Here is a 15,889-nt window from a genome sequence, read left to right as displayed (position 1 = left end):
GATACGACTAACTATTTTTGGTCATATGGAGACACTGGCTTTTGATCCTTTGAAATCAATGTCTGCAATGCATCCTTTTTTTTTTTTCCACTGTCTTTACCACACATACAAATGTAAGATTTGTTAAAAGATATGGCAGCTTCATATTTTTCTTGTTTCTAAAAGTTTCTACTATTTGCCAAATGTCAAATCCTCATTGTTGGAAATAAGAAATCCATCTCCTGCGGTAGAAAGCTTGTCCTTCGAGTTGTTTAAGATTGATATTGCCTTCCTCTACCAACCTTAAATCCAGTCACATGACTGAGTGGAGGGAATTCTACACGGTATAGGCGGTACACTTCTAGCTACACCGGATGACCTCTTGAGGTACTTCCTCACTTTCGGTATCATGCAGTTACCTCACGACCTCACGACCTGTCTTGTGACGTTGGAGGTCAAGCTTAGCAGTCTCCAGTCATGGGACACCACTGTCTACTAGCTTCATGAGAGCTGATTTTAGCCCGGACGTAGTGACGGCGATCATCATATTCATTATGATTTGCGCAATGATAATGATTATCAACGAAGGGCTACTGCCGGGAGGCCGATTCTATCCACCTCTTTCATCCGAACACCTTCCCTAACACTATCTCAACTTGCGCTATGGAAATCATATTAGGCGATATTAAGTATTAAGTATAATATCTAAGCTTCAGGTAACAAGTGATGGAACTGACCATCATCTGATCTCATTCTCTCAACTACTTTAATTAGACTGACGCATCACTTCTCTCACAGCAACCAGGAGATTCCTCGAGTGGACTACACCCAGGAGGAGACAAGGACCTGGGGTATGGTGTTCCGTAACCTGACGAAGCTCTACAAGACTCACGCCTGCAAGGAACACAACGAGGTCTTCCCACTGCTTATGGAAAACTGTGGCTACAGGGAAGACAATATCCCTCAGCTCCAGGATGTATCTAATTTCCTCAGAGGTAAGAAGGAGTTCTTCCTAAAGTGTAGTAAAGTATAGGGTACCTTTGCTCATTCGTTTTCTGTACGAAGGACTGGTCGTGAGAAAATAGTTTAAAAGGATAACAATTATATACTTTGAACACCTTGTGTCATGCACTCGCACATTTCCAAAGAGGCTACTTTCGATCATTCATACACCGAAGGTAGGCATAACACTTCTTAGGGAGTGTTCTTAGCTCATTCTATCAAAGTAAACCTGATAGTATACCAGATATTATGGTTCCGGCTGTAATATATTACTAGGTTATTTATACTGCCTCCCATGCAATGGCTCAAATCCCTACGACCTTTCACTTCCGTAGCTTTGACCTTAACAATATATTCATGATAAAGTGAAATACATTGGATTTGGTGATTAACATAAAATAGCACTTTTTCATACATCTTTGTGCAAATTGTTCTAACTTGAAGATTTCAGCAAAGTTGCAATTTGAGTTTCCAAGGAAAACGATCTGAGAAATTATATGGTAAGGTCCAGTGAGGGGGGGGGTTATGGCGTGTTTGTGAGTGATATCTATATGTGATCAAAGAGGTGCTAAGGTATCAGATCATACGGGCCTAAAGCAAAAGAGATAGGTTTCGCACACCTCCCTTGTTTTACAGGCTTGATGCGTACCTAATCAAATTCCATGAATCAAGTTTTCACCCTCAGCTTGCAATTTGCCGATCATGAAACTAAGATAGAATATCTTTACTCCCTTCTTCTCCTGAAAATAATCTATTGTCAACCTCGACAGACTGCACGGGCTTCACACTGCGTCCCGTGGCCGGTCTGCTGTCATCACGGGACTTCTTGGCCGGGCTGGCCTTCCGGGTCTTCCACTCCACCCAGTACATCCGCCACTCCAGCAAGCCGCTGTACACTCCAGAGCCGGACGTCTGCCATGAGCTGTTGGGTCACGTCCCCCTCTTTGCCGATCCGGCCTTCGCCCAATTCTCGCAGGAGATCGGCCTGGCATCCCTTGGTGCTCCTGATGAGTTTATTGAGAAGCTTGCCACGGTGAGTGAGGGAGGAGACTCACACCCATACTCAGCAATAGGTTTCCAAACATCTTGCTGGGAAAATCATTCCTTATACATCAAATTCTTTTCCAATGGTATATTGTAAGAGAAGAATACTTTGTCGTCTCTTTTGTACGGCTGTTGTACCAACAACATAAATCTTTAAGTGTTACAAGTCTTTGCATATATTAGGTTACGTTAGGCAACTTTGGGTGCTGGGACAGTAACCTTCCTTCAATAGGTGCAGACAGTCTAATTAGCCAGTCACTGCAAAAGCTCAAGGTATCATTCTTGCACGGTCCACCGGCAAATTATTAGCTTAAGGCTCTGTATCATTGCTCATTAAAGAGTAACTGACCCCTTCTCATGCAGCTATGGTAAGAGTGATTGTGCTTAAGCATCTAATTTTTCTCTAACCAAACATTGTTTATAAGTTTGTCATACGCTTCTTAAAAGACGTTTCTAAACTAATCTAACCTAACTTAACCCATACCTCTCGTCAACAGTGTTACTGGTTTACCATCGAGTTTGGAATCTGTCGTCAAAATGGAGAACTCAAAGCCTACGGAGCAGGTCTCCTTTCCTCCTTCGGAGAGCTTGAATATTGCCTCAGTGATAAGCCAGAACTCAGGCCATTTGAGCCCATTAAGACGAGCGTACAGAAGTACCCCATCACCGAATACCAGCCAGTCTACTATGTGGCTGAGAGCTTCGAGAATGCCAAACAGAAAATGATGTAAGTAATATTGATATGTTTCATTCATTGCTTGCAGTAATAGAAAGAAATACAGTAATTTGTCCATCTATCTATTTATCTATCCATCTAGTTATATATATATATATATATATATAGAGAGAGAGAGAGAGAGAGAGAGAGAGAGAGAGAGAGAGAGAGAGAGAGAGAGAGAGAGAGAGAGAGAGAGAGAGAGAGAGAGAGAGAGAGAGAGAGAGAGAGAGAGAGGCGTTTGAACGATTTTTGCAGGGAATTAGCGCGAATGACAGGGAGATGCATAGAAGAAAAAGGCGGGAGGTCAAGAGAAAGGTGAAAGAGGTGAAAAAGAGGGCAAATGAGAGTTGGGATTAGAGAGTATCATCAAATTTTAGGTAGAATAAAAAGATGTTTTGGAAGGAGGTAAATAAAGTGCGTAAGACAAAAGAACAAATGGGAATATCGGTGAAAGGGGCTAATGGGGAGGTAATTACAAGTAGTGGTGAAGTGAGAATGAGATGGAGTGAGTATTTTGAAGGTTTGTTGAATGTGTTTGATGATAGAGTGGCAGATATAGGGTGTTTTCGGTCGAGGTGGCGTGGGAAGTGAGAGATTCAGGGAGAATAGTTTGGTAAATAGAGAAGAGGTAGTGAAAGCTTTGCGAAAGATGGAAGCCAGCAAGGCGGCGGGTTTGGATGGCATTGCTGTGGAATTTATTAAATAAGGGGGATGGCTGTGTTGGTGACTGGTTGGTAAGGATATTCATTGTATGTATGGCTCATGGTGAGGTGCCTGAGGATTGGCGGAATGCATGCATAGTGCCATCGTACAAAGGCAAGGGGGATAAAGGTGAGTGCTCAAATTACAGACGTATAAGTTTGTTGAGTATTCCTGGGAAATTATATGGGACGGTATTGATTGAGAGGGTGAAGCATGTACTGAGCATCAGATTGGGGAAGAGCAGTGCGGTTTCAGAAGTGGTAGAGGATGTGTGGATCAGGTGTTTGCTTTGATGAATGTATGCGAGAAATACTTAGAAAACAGATGGATTTGTATGTAGCATTTATGGATCTGTAGAAGGCATATGACAGTGGTGATAGAAATGCCTTGTGGAAGGTATTAAGAGTATATGGTTTTGGAGGTAAGTTGCTAGAAGCAGTGAAAAGTTTTTATCAAGCATGTAAGGCATGTGTACGAGAAGGAAGAAAGTGATAGGTTCCAAGTGAATGTCGGTTTGCATAGAGGTGAGTGATGTCTCCATGGTTGTTTAATTTGTTTATGGATGGGGTTGTTGGGGAGGTGAATGCAAGAGTTTTGGAGAGAGGGGCAAGTATGCAGTCTGTTGTGGATGAGAGGGCTTGGGAAGTGAGTCAGTTGTTGTTCGCTGATGATACAGCGGTGGTGGCTGATTCGGGTGAGAAACTGCAGAAGCTGGTGACTGAGTTTGGAAAAGTGTGTGAAAGAAGAAAGCTGAGAATAAATGTGAATAAGAGCAAGGTTGAGTAGGGTTGAAGGAAAGTCAATTGGGAGGTAAGTTTGAATGGAGAAAAACTGGTGGAAGTGAAATGTTTTAGATATCTGAGAGTGGATTTAGCAGCGAATGGAACCATGGAAGCGGAAGTGAGTCACAGGGTGGGGGAGAGAGCCAAGGTTCTGGGAGCGTTGAAGAATGTGCGGAAGGCGAGAACGTTATATATATATATATATATATATATATATATATATATATATATATATATATATATATATATATATATATATATATATATATATATATATATATATATATATATATATATATATATATATATATATATATTCTCGTAGTTAAAGGGAAAAAGAGAAATGAGACTACTCTATGTTGCTGGTAGCATGACTGAAAGTGAAACCCTGACCTCCTTTGCTGAAAGATTAGTTTGCTTTAATAAGTAACAAAGATAATGCACTTTACACCATCTGTTTTCTCTCCTTTGGATAAGAAGTACTTATATATATATGGTAATCATCTCATCAAGAATACCGTACTTTTTTTTTAAGTAACGTAGCTTTATCAAGCTTAGAAATATAGGAAATGAATAAGTTTGTAACCTGCGTAATCCTATGCCATTACTCCTAGTTTTCTTTAGTGAGATCTTAGGATAGAGAAAACGTGCTGGCCTATGAGACTCGTCACTAATCTATTTTTTCTCTTCCACGAGCAGACAGTTCGCCGCCACAATCCCCAGACCATTCTCAGTGCGCTACAACCCGTACACGCAGTCTATGGAGATCCTCAACTCCAAGCCCCAGATCCAGTCCCTCATACGAGAGATCAATTGCGATATACAAGTCCTCATGGATGCACTCGTAAAACTCAACTAGACGGAGGACGTCTGTGCTGTCTTTAATCTCCTTCAATATCATGATGGTTAGGGAACGTCTCCGGAACCGGTCCTGCAGGCTGGGAGCCAAGGGAGATGAGTTCACGCAAGATCTAATCGATTTTGTTCAATGCTTCACTAATTCGTTCTGCGTGTAGAGTTTGTCGCCATTTTTCGAATCCATTATACTCCAACCACATCTGACTTAAAGCCTAACTTAAAATCTAACCTAAATCCTGAACCTTAATCAAAAATTGAACCTAAGTTTTTAAGCCTAACTTAGCATTGAAACTTAACCTAAAACATAAACTAAAATGTGAGGCCTGACTTAACATCTAAACCTTAACCAACGACCTAAAATCTGACTTAAAGCTTACAGCACGACTTAACCTAACCTAACTTATACTAACATCTAAAACCTATCTTAAACCCATGACCTGAAAGCTAACTTGAATACCATAAGACAATCTAGCACCTGAAACCTGAATTAAGCCCTGAGACGTAAACCCAAAACTTGAGATCCAATCTAAATCCTAAAACTTAGCCTAGCCCCTGAAACCTAACGTAAACCCCAAGACGTAAGACCTAATACGTGAGCCCTAACTTAAACCTCAGACCTGAAACCTAACATCTAAGACAAGAAAACATGATCTTGCGTGAACTCAGTTTACATGGCTACCAAGCCCCCAGAAATGAGCGGGGGCGGGTCCTGTTAGTAACCGGTTCTAGACAGAGACATTCCGAATGTATTTGTTAATGTAGTTTATGAGTGAGTTTCAATAGACCGAATTGAGGATGGTTTATATGACTACTGTAAGTGATATTAGTGCATTAAGGATAAGATATTGTAATGGCAACACATCCCATACTGTTACGTCTACACACATGGTTATGTCGGAGTACCTCTGGAGCGGCATTAGTGTGAATTCATCCTCTGAAGATTTTCTAAAAGAAAGACCGTATGATGACGTCCACTGTTGATGAACTTGGAATTTCACTGAATGTTACTGTAAGTTATGGTCTCCCAGCTACCACCGCTACCACAATGACACAACTCGCACACCTCTCCCATGTTTAAAATTCCTTTATGCTCTTAATACTAGTTAAATGTAGTTAGTAGTTGGTAGTAGTAGTTAACAGTATTCGTCACAACAGATTCTTTGAATGACTTCCCTTACCTTATCTCCATCTCTCCGGAGCGTCATATTTCATGATGTTGCTGCTTGATCTCGGTCCCTTCTCCTGTCTCCAGTATTCATTACCAGATAGAATGATCCAATTTTCCTCTCACTAACACTAGAAAGACAAAATATGTATATACTGTGTATATGCATTTGGCGTATTTCTTGTAGACTGAAATTTCTTTGGCTTCCATAACGATGACATTCAATTTGAAACGAAATGGTGGCCAAAGCAGATGTGATAGACTTGCGAACTCTTAAAGAATTCTCAGCCTTTGGTAAGGTCTATTCTAAGGTTGCTCCAGGGGTGTTCCAGGTGAGGTTTGATTTATTCATTTGTTATTCTGCCTTTGTGTACTTGTAAATAGTTCCCCACACAGTGTAGTCTGGCTGTGGTAGTGCAATATTATCTCATAACATTGCCTATACTATGTGTTATAGGAATAATATTATTTTGATAAGAAATAAACATTCTGATTATTGTACTTTTCTCTCTGTATCCTCACAAATTTTCTGAAGGTTAAGAAAGTTCTTGACGTTTGTGAAATATCAACACAAAAGTATTACCATAACATTTGTTCTATGCTTCCCATTTCTGTCACTCCTCACACTACGTCTGTGTAACTGTCACAGTTCGACCAAGACTTTTATAGTATATCGTGACAGAAGGTTAGATTAGGTGCCTTTGGGCAGTCTAGATTACAGTACGGCAGATGAGTTAACTTATCCTCAGTTATCTTAGTTGTCAGATCTCATTATTCACCTCATCCGCTGAGCGAAATCCTGCAGCTGTTCCAGAAATTCCAGGTCTCTCACATTTACAAGAAATTCAAGGATAAGAGAAATAGGACATGACTACTGTAAGTATATATCATTTATTAAAAAAAGATAAGTATAAACTGAACAGTTTGACTTGGACGCAACATTTCAACTTGCGTCATTGACATGTTATACTGTGACGTCACACTATAAACAAAACGAGATATTGTATCCTTCTCTATATCTCATTGTTTAAGGTGTTTGTTTATGCGGCAAACATCTCACAAATTTAAAATTTGATTATTATCAATGGGTTAACTTTTTCTCGTAAAGCAACGAGTTACAGATGAGTTCGGCATGGTGACATCTGAAAAGTAGAATCTGATGTTACCTTCACTTGCCATAAACGTATAAAAGACATTAAATCATTCAGCAAGACGATCATGAGGATCACCGCCAAGGAGAGTTACATTAAAGGCGCGTCATAGGCGTCAACCATACTAAAAGACACAAAAGACGCAAAGTCAGACCATAAGACACTTTTACCCCTTCGGTGTCGAACAATATGACAAACTGCGATATATTCCGAACAAAACTCTCGGATTTGGCTTCACATTAGCTTCCCTGCTTCCCTTATATGGGACTATGTGGAGACACCAGCGACTGACACTGTTCCTGTCACTTGCCGTATTTGAAGTTGAATTGTTTATATGTTGTTGATCAGGTTTAAATATTTCTATAGACAAGGATAAGGGAAATGACATCGTGATCACACTTGCCAACACTATCGAGACGACAGGGACGGTAGTGTTCAGTCTGAAATCTATGACATCCGGGGGTAAAGGTACTTTATTGTCTCACTGTACATAATATCACACAAGGCATAGATTATTGCCAGAGGTTACTTAAAACCCGTCTTGGAGGTAACCATGGAAGGGTTGGGCCGGATCCTGGTACTGGGAATCTTGGGTGTATTGTGGCTCCGGCTCGTACTGGGAACGGGACGAGGCGTACTGGGCAGGGGCATACTCGGAGTCAGGCTTAGGAGACGGGATGATGTAAAGGTCCTCGTTCACCTGCGAATATAATGATACTTTGTGAAGAAGAACAAGAGATCATCCTGTGATTATGAAAACCTTAACGTAAGGTCGGTTGGTCGGCTCATTATTCAGACTTTGAGCCTATCGATTGCCAGGACCAATAAGACCATTACCGTCAAGCAAACTTGAACACATTCAGGCGTCCAAGATCATTCGAAACGCATATACGCTCTCGCTACATATGTGGCCCTTGTAAGGCAACGCCAGCTCCTGGTACCAGAATTCTAGAAAAATGTTAGCCTACAGAAAAAGAAAATTGTAATATTGAAATCACAATCTCTTACAAATATCAAGAATTCATGTACTAACTCGTTTGATTCTTGAAATGCTTACTTTGCAAATACCATCTATTAGGAAACCCAGTGGTACCATCTAACCTAACTACATTGTTCCCATATCCAAGACTTCGTACAGTACCCGAATATGTATATATGGTACCGTCTTTATGCTTCAAAGGCTCTAACTCGTTGCAATGATGAATAATGTCCTCATACGATGGTTTCAGTATCCAGGGAAGACTGAAAGGTCCTTCGAACTAACATTCAGGGAGAGTCGACTCGTACTCTGGGCAAGTACGAATGAAAGTTACTCAAAACGTCCTTGTGATTTTCTGTGATACCATCTCTAATACTCTGAACGACATACTTAATCTTGTACCATTCTATGATGTCAGAAGTAATTGACATGATGTGTAGAGCATTCTAATGAAAACGGAGAGAAGTTTGAACCTATATCGAATATGCACAGAAGTATTTCAGACAGTTTGAACAGAATTCGCGTTCAAAAGTTTTAGGATACTCCCAGTTGAAGGATTACTGAGGACTATCACTATAAATAAAGGCAGAAGGTCCTGTTCTTCTTCGACTAAGTGTGTAGTGTAGCATGTCTTCAGGAATGTCTTAAGACACTGGAACCTAAACGTGTGGTGGATGTTACAGAGGATTTATATTCTGCTTCCTAGTTTATATTTACCATATCCTTGTCCTGTCTTTACTGAAGATATATCACCTCTGACAACTTTGCAGTCTCAGAATATGGCGCCTAGGCGTCTTGGTCCCATAACCTACTAAAAGACGAAATAATGTTTTCTGTGAAACTGTGGTTCGATTCCATTCACCCGGAGGTAACGAATATTGTTAGTTCCTTTATATATCAAGATACTTTCAAGTACTTGCTCTTCACCGTTGTCCATATTTACCTTCACCCTCCGCCGCTAAGATCACCGAACCTCATACTTGGCAAGAGAAGTTCTTATGCTCCTACCATTTCGTCAGCTGTGGAACCTGGCTCATTGTGAGCCCGATTCATTTCCACCTTCCCATCTTACCATTATCCTTCCTCAAAATTTTTTATCTTTATACTAGTAGAATTTTTCTATTGTAAACGCAATACGGTCTCATTCTTATTCCCATACTCCATACGTTCTCCCACATCATACAGTTTACCTAGCTTTATGCTCATCGCTTCTCGGTAAACCGTCATATCCCCCTCACTCTCCAACGTCTAACTCACTAACTCACTAACTCACTAACTCACTACTGTTAACTTCGCTTCCCCAGTACCACCCCAGGACACTTCCCTGTTCCTGTATAGTACATAATGATATATCAGTCCCCTACTAAAGCCTCTTCTCACTCGTGTCCTTCCACACTTCCTTTCCCTTTCTCTCCATTAGTAAACTTTCCAATTGTGTCCCAACGTTACACTGTAAAAGTACAGATCAGGTGCGCCTGTGAGAGGTGTCAACGATACGCAAATTATACTACGTTCAGAAAATCCAGCATTTTCTCTAGTCACGTTTCCCCCGGCAGACCCATGATTACTTTCCTTGAACAATAATTTCTCAGCTTTCGCAAATCATGTCACGCATGACAGCAACAATCATATCACCTTTCATCGTCTTGCACACTTCAAAAGCTTTTCATCATTTCCTGCATATGAATTGCTTGTGCAGTTTCATTTTAGCATTAATTTTGCTTTATGTGATATATGTAATAACACTATGTAATGAGTAAAATCATTCGACTTGGTGACAAAATCCACCAGCTCAACTGTGCTGCATGTGTATCCACACATTCACATTTCTAATTGGTGAAACTCTGGTACCTTGGCTGGGTCAAAGAAAGAAGAAACTACGTCATTCACGTCAATGAATCTGGTCCAAACGTGACTCCTTCCTCACCACCTGCTTGTCTCCAAGAACAGATGGCGACCGTAGAAATCTGACCACCTGTTATGTAGGTCAAACTGTTTACTCTCTTTTTCTCACGGCCCAAGACCTCTGTGTTTACTCTGTTGCTCTAATCAACTTCCTCTCCTAGTTACATCCTAAATTTTGATCCCTATCTTTCTGCTTCATCGTCTCCCAGTTCTCTCCTTTCTTTCACATCTCTCTAAGTTATCTATCATCATTTAACTTTTGATATAATCTATTCTTCCTGTTCTATCTCCATTTCTAATTGTACCCATTTTTCTATCCCGTTTTCCTCCTTCAGGTCTCACCTTGTACTGCTGGGCGATGGTGTCGGAGTCGCAATCCACGTTGAACCACCACTCACACACACGGTTGGCCTGGTTGTAGATGGTCCCGTTGGGGCACAGGAAGGACTCCTTTAGGCCATCTGTCTTGCAGTAGTGCCATACCTGCAGGGGAAAAGGGTAGGGTGTGAGGCTCACAGAGAAGGATGGGTGTTAATGTGTGTAGCTGGGAGGGAAAGTTGCATGCTGGGTGTTGCTAGAGGCTAGGGTATTAGTAGGGTATCACTGGGAGGAAAGTTGCTTGTAGAGTATCACGTAGATGGAAGGTAAACTCCTATATAACTGGGAAGGATGGATGTTTGTGGAAGTTTTTGGGAAGAGAGGTTTTTGTGGGAGTCGTTAGGAATGAGGAGTGTTAGTGGGAGGGGTTAGGGAGTTTTGGGGGAGTTAAGATGTCTGTGGAAGTCGGTGGAAAAGACATGATGGCTTGTTAGGGTCTTTGAAGAGGAGAGGCCAGCCTGGGAGTCACAGGGGAGAATGGGTATTAGTTGGAGTCGCTGAAGAGAGGGGAAGGAGGAGTATCAATAAGAGTCGTAGTAAGAGAAGGGCGATAGTGAAGTCGTGGGAGATGAGAAGTGTCAGTCTGGGTACAAGGGAATGAAGAGTGTTAGTGGAGGGCATAGAGGAAAAGGAGAGTTGTTCAGGGCCGTACAAAAGGAGAGACGTTAAAGGAAGTTGTAAAGAAGGGGCGTTACTGGAGGTCATGGAGGAGGCGACCACAAGTCAGAGTCTCAGGGAAGGATATGTGATTGTAGAAGTCATCAACATGAAACGGTAAATTTGATGTTACTGTAGACAGTTGTCAGGTTATAGAACAAACATCCACGATATTATATAGGGTTCGCTGGCCAAAATCAATCGGCAGAAACAAGTACGAATATTCTCTGATTTTACTAACACGGGTCTTTTTGACACAGGGCATGTCTGCTGTCGTTTGTGGAAGATACATATTAAAGTTTTTGAAGTCTCGGGTGACAAAGATAATGATGAGAGGTTTATTATCTTATTTTCCTTCGAAGGCTTGAGCATAGGCTGATCTGACCGAGTGATTGTGGCATCGATCATGTTTGGAAATAATGCTGTGGTTTACGAAAGGATCTTTCATTGTATCAACCTTGATATGGTATTTCATAGAAAGGATTTCACTACTTCAAAACGCGATATGGACATATTCTCCATTAATGTTAGTTACTAGCTCTCAAAATACTTGCGTTGATATGGTGGAAATAGAGAACACTAGTAATTTCATAATGGTAGCAATAGTGTCATGTTACAGAATGTAGTTGGTCAGTAAGATGAATATATACAAGAGACGGAAGACTTGATAAGGAGAGGGTCCAGAGCCGAGGAAGTGGAGGAGGCCATGTGTGTTAGGCTTCAAGGGGAGACCTAGAAGGGCCCCAGAGCCGAGGAAGTGGAGGAGGCCACTGTGTGTGAGGCTTCAAAGGGAGACCTACCTGACAGTTGGCTTTCTCGTCCACGTAGAAGCCGGGGAGCTTGTCGCTGCAGGAGAAGCCGGTGCTGGGGATGATGGCGTGCACAGGGTAGTCCTTGCCCGGCTCACCTGCCCAACGAGGAAAAGTTCCTGTTATTCCAGACAACTTAGAAATAAAAATATTTCCCGAAGCCCCCTAGAAATTTGAGCAGAAACTTTTGTTTTTCAGCGTTTGGAAAATATGGTTTAGAGGGGCTACATTCTATTCTGTGACGCTGAGATAGTGAGATAAGAAAAAAGTGGTCAGGAGATTTTAAAGGCAGCAAATGAAGGCTTTGATAATAATCTTGACGTGTGCATTAAACAAAACGCTCACACACTATATCGTCGTTCGTACACAGACCCTAAAAAGTGTTGCTACATAAGGGAAGTCAATTGACATAGGTGATGATAGATGTCCTTCGCCTACAGGAAGGACGGTAATTATATTCAGTGAAGACTTTTGTCTCAAGTCCAGTAATGACACGCGAAGTCAAAAGTCTTCCAAAGAGTTGTAAACTCAAAACAGCTGGTTTTCACAATTAGATCTATGCATCTCGCAAGTTCGAACAGTTGATTTTCAAGGAAAGGTCTCTATATCTCCCTCGGTAACTGCATCATCATCACAGTCCCAAGAACCGAATATTTACTCGAACTCTTCCCGCCATAAAGCAATACTCAAACTGACAGGGAGTTAGTTAATGCATTGGCCGCCCTTGATATGTGGTCAAAGGCCAAGCGACGTCACAAGCACGTTGATGCTCGGTAATTCTAGCTCGCGTAATTCAGATTCGCCAGCAAGCACTCACTGTCGCGTATGGGAACTAAAGTAACTATAGTAATTCATCAGGAGTGAAAGTGAAGGAACGGAACGTAATACGTACATCGACTTTCATTCAGTATCTCAGGCCTGACCTATTGCGTTAAGGAGAACTGTTCCTTGTAAACACCACTAGCTGTAAACAAGATGATGGTCTTACTAGTGAGAAAGAATGAATGAAATCAGTGTGATGAGGAAGGATTTATATTCCAAGAATGACGAGCGAATGCCAGAGTTCGAATTTGCATGTCACCGTACCTGGGATGGTGTTAGTGCTTTCTTCGTAATCTTCGTCCCTCTCCTCCTCCTGGTACTTCTTCTGGTACGTGGGAGGCTCTGGCTGGTACTGGTCTACCTGGGGCGCCGGATACCTGAAGGAAGGAAGTCAAAGTCAATTGTTTTTCGAACATTCCTATACAAGGAGCAGCAAGGCAAACAGGTTTTAGCCTAGGGATCTCTCAGTGTTGCGATCTATCACAAGACGTAAGGGTTTATTGGCTTGGTTCCCTATGACTGCAGAAGATAAGACCATAACCGAGAACGTTACCTGGGGTCCTCGTGGAAGGCCTGGGGTGGCTCACGGTAGAGCTGGGGGCTGCGGGCGTAGATGCTGTGGGCGGAGGCAGACCCCAGACTCACCCCGAGCAAACCTGGGCACCAAGACAGATAGGACAACAAGTCAAGTATGAATACTAGTTACGTGTATTCCCCCCCCCCCCCTCCCCAGCTGTCAATCACGAAAAGAAAACCAAAAGAACATTTAATAAAATATCCAATGAAACTTCAGTGAGAAATTACGTTATATCATCTTTTTCCAGCGTTATCTTTTCCAATATATTTCCTGAAACAAGACAGACTTCCAGATTCATGATGATGGTTCAGCTTTCCTAACACTTTCACTGAATACGAGGGCAACTCTGGATCCAGGCTGACAGAGGGATACATATACCACAGATAAATGTCATCAGCATTCCTTCCTACAAGCCATCATGTTGTCTCTCACATTCATACAGTATCAACTATATTCCTTATATTGCTCCTATTCCCTATTAAATATGAAACCTTCTATGCTGAAGAACTGTATAGAAAGAAAATGAAGCGTTGTTCTGAATATGACAGAATTGACAGTGGGGTTCATCATCTAACCCTAACGCTTGCACACACACACACACACACACACACACACACACACACACACACACACACACACACGACATGTTGAAGGAAGGAATTATCAAGGACTGCCATCCTCCACCATGCCGGAACACACCAGAACTTATCTAAGTTCAGATCTACAGAAAAGAAAACCCACATGTACTATACTCCTGATGATGATGTTACGCATAGAGACTTTAAGAGTATATTCATAATCTATTTATTTATGTTGATATGAAGTAGTACAAGAAACGTCTCAAGACTTCGTCTTCTCAGAGAAAGACATAGAATAGAAGTATGTTGCACACTGGCGAACTACGTCACTCAGTGTTTGATCTTATTTCCATCAGCAAGTACAGTGTTGAGGATGATACACAAGGAGGTTCACATCCATGTATTCCGTCACCCAGTTCAAGTTCCTCCCAATTATTGTTCTCAACCAACACACGGATGAAACAGATAATGACCAGCTCGACTGAGTTAGGTTATCTCTTATTTTTCATCTCATCTTCCCTTCCATATCTTTTCTTCACTAGAAACCACCTAAATGTCAACCAACACCTTCCAAAAACGTTCCTGTCCTGTGTCCCTCCACCTCCAAATCATGACATAAGAGATTCTTTCTCGCTTCACTCAGACTACAGTCACCAGTTTTAGCGTCACGAACTCTCGCCTGGTTAAGTATTTTCACCCTACTTTCTTCAGCTTTTATACACTCACTAACCTCACGCATGATCATAACCTTTCCAAATTCGTAAATCAGAGTTTATAGCAGCAGGAAGGAGAACTCTGATGATTTCTGTAAATGGAAATCCCAATCAGTTTCTCACTGAAGCTGTGACACGTACAGTAAATCCAGTTTGATGTTTGTCATACTTACAAAGTGCGATGACGATTCTCATGGTGTCTGTCAGCTGGAAAGAGAAAGGATACAGTTAATGGCACTAGCCCAGAAAATCGACACAAAACAAAGTGAAATCAAGAACACGAAAATTGTCAGGTTTGGGTGCGTTCAGAAAAACAGAATGGAAGGTTATTTTACCATCTCATCTTGTACCATACTGAATGGATCCTAATACTTGTCTTTTTTCGTGTAGGAACAGAACCATCTCATTTCTCTGTGCTAGAGAGTTCATAGTCGAATGTCTTATATTTTTTTGCTATCGTGTTACATTCATTCTACCAATTATCATACAAAATGACATCTTTACACACAGAAAGTGAAAGATTGCACATTTTCTCCCAAGCATATGAAGAGGATTCGTTCCTTTAAGATTCTAACGTCAGTTTCTTGACAATAATCTATCAAAGAAAACGAGAAAACCTACAACAACACCTGTACCTCACACATAAACACTGCAGCCAATTTACCGGAGCGACAGTGAACTTCGCGAGACAGGAACGATTAAAAGACACAGCAGCTGTCCCAACCTGCGTGTGGAACTCCCGGGTTGAACGCCTTCGCCCCTCTAGAGACGTTCCTGGTGATGTTACACATGGCGTCCACTCGGTCAACTTTCTACCGTTTATCGCACGTAATTTCGTGTGAACGACCCATGTGGCACTCCCCTCTAGTTCCGTGCCACCATGGACGACAACCTGGGGATGCTGCACTGGGGGAGGGGGGGATTCCTCAACGCTTTTCGTTGTGTCTGAGGTGAATGACGATGACGTAAGAGAGTAAAAACCGTTAAATCTTCCCTGATCTGTCAGTTGCCACTGTCACTAACTAAAGATATCTATTATTCTATTTCTTTTCAGTATTCTATTACCTTCA

At 41.6% G+C, this 15,889-nt stretch overlaps 2 protein-coding genes across 5 annotated transcripts in view; one reads left to right on the top strand and one right to left on the bottom strand.

Moving 5' to 3' along the window:
• Hn (phenylalanine hydroxylase) overlaps positions 1-6,749 on the top strand; it is an 87,860-nt gene extending 81,111 nt beyond the window's left edge. For all 4 annotated transcript variants that reach the window (XM_071668748.1, XM_071668747.1, XM_071668750.1 and 1 more), the window contains exons 5-8: positions 778-974; positions 1,752-2,014; positions 2,523-2,752; positions 4,927-6,749. In XM_071668748.1, the coding sequence (XP_071524849.1) occupies positions 778-974; positions 1,752-2,014; positions 2,523-2,752; positions 4,927-5,086 (850 nt within the window). In that variant the 3' untranslated portion in view covers positions 5,087-6,749. The remainder of the gene's footprint in view (positions 1-777; positions 975-1,751; positions 2,015-2,522; positions 2,753-4,926) is intronic.
• Positions 6,750-7,122: 373 nt separating this feature from the next.
• LOC139752810 (uncharacterized) lies at positions 7,123-15,047 on the bottom strand. The gene is made up of 6 exons (XM_071668752.1): positions 14,993-15,047; positions 13,505-13,607; positions 13,216-13,328; positions 12,121-12,227; positions 10,628-10,768; positions 7,123-8,101 (listed from the first exon to the last, which is right to left on the bottom strand). Exons 1-6 carry the CDS (start codon positions 15,012-15,014, stop codon positions 7,931-7,933), a joined length of 657 nt encoding a protein of 218 aa, XP_071524853.1. The 5' UTR covers positions 15,015-15,047; the 3' UTR covers positions 7,123-7,930.
• Positions 15,048-15,889: the final 842 nt, after the last annotated feature.

Source organism: Panulirus ornatus, chromosome 13, assembly GCF_036320965.1.
Source record: "Panulirus ornatus isolate Po-2019 chromosome 13, ASM3632096v1, whole genome shotgun sequence".
NCBI lineage: Eukaryota > Metazoa > Arthropoda > Malacostraca > Decapoda > Palinuridae > Panulirus > Panulirus ornatus.
This window is presented reverse-complemented; position numbering and strand designations above follow the sequence as displayed.

Excerpts from the sequence above, each read along its gene's own strand:
- LOC139752810 (XM_071668752.1), bottom strand. The coding sequence starts at position 15,014 with ATGAGAATCGTCATCGCACTTT. Across the intron at positions 12,228-13,215 it reads AAGCACTAACACCATCCCAG|GTGAGCCGGGCAAGGACTAC; the intron begins GTACGGTGACAT and ends CTCGTTGGGCAG. Across the intron at positions 10,769-12,120 it reads ACGAGAAAGCCAACTGTCAG|GTATGGCACTACTGCAAGAC; the intron begins GTAGGTCTCCCT and ends TTTCCCCTGCAG.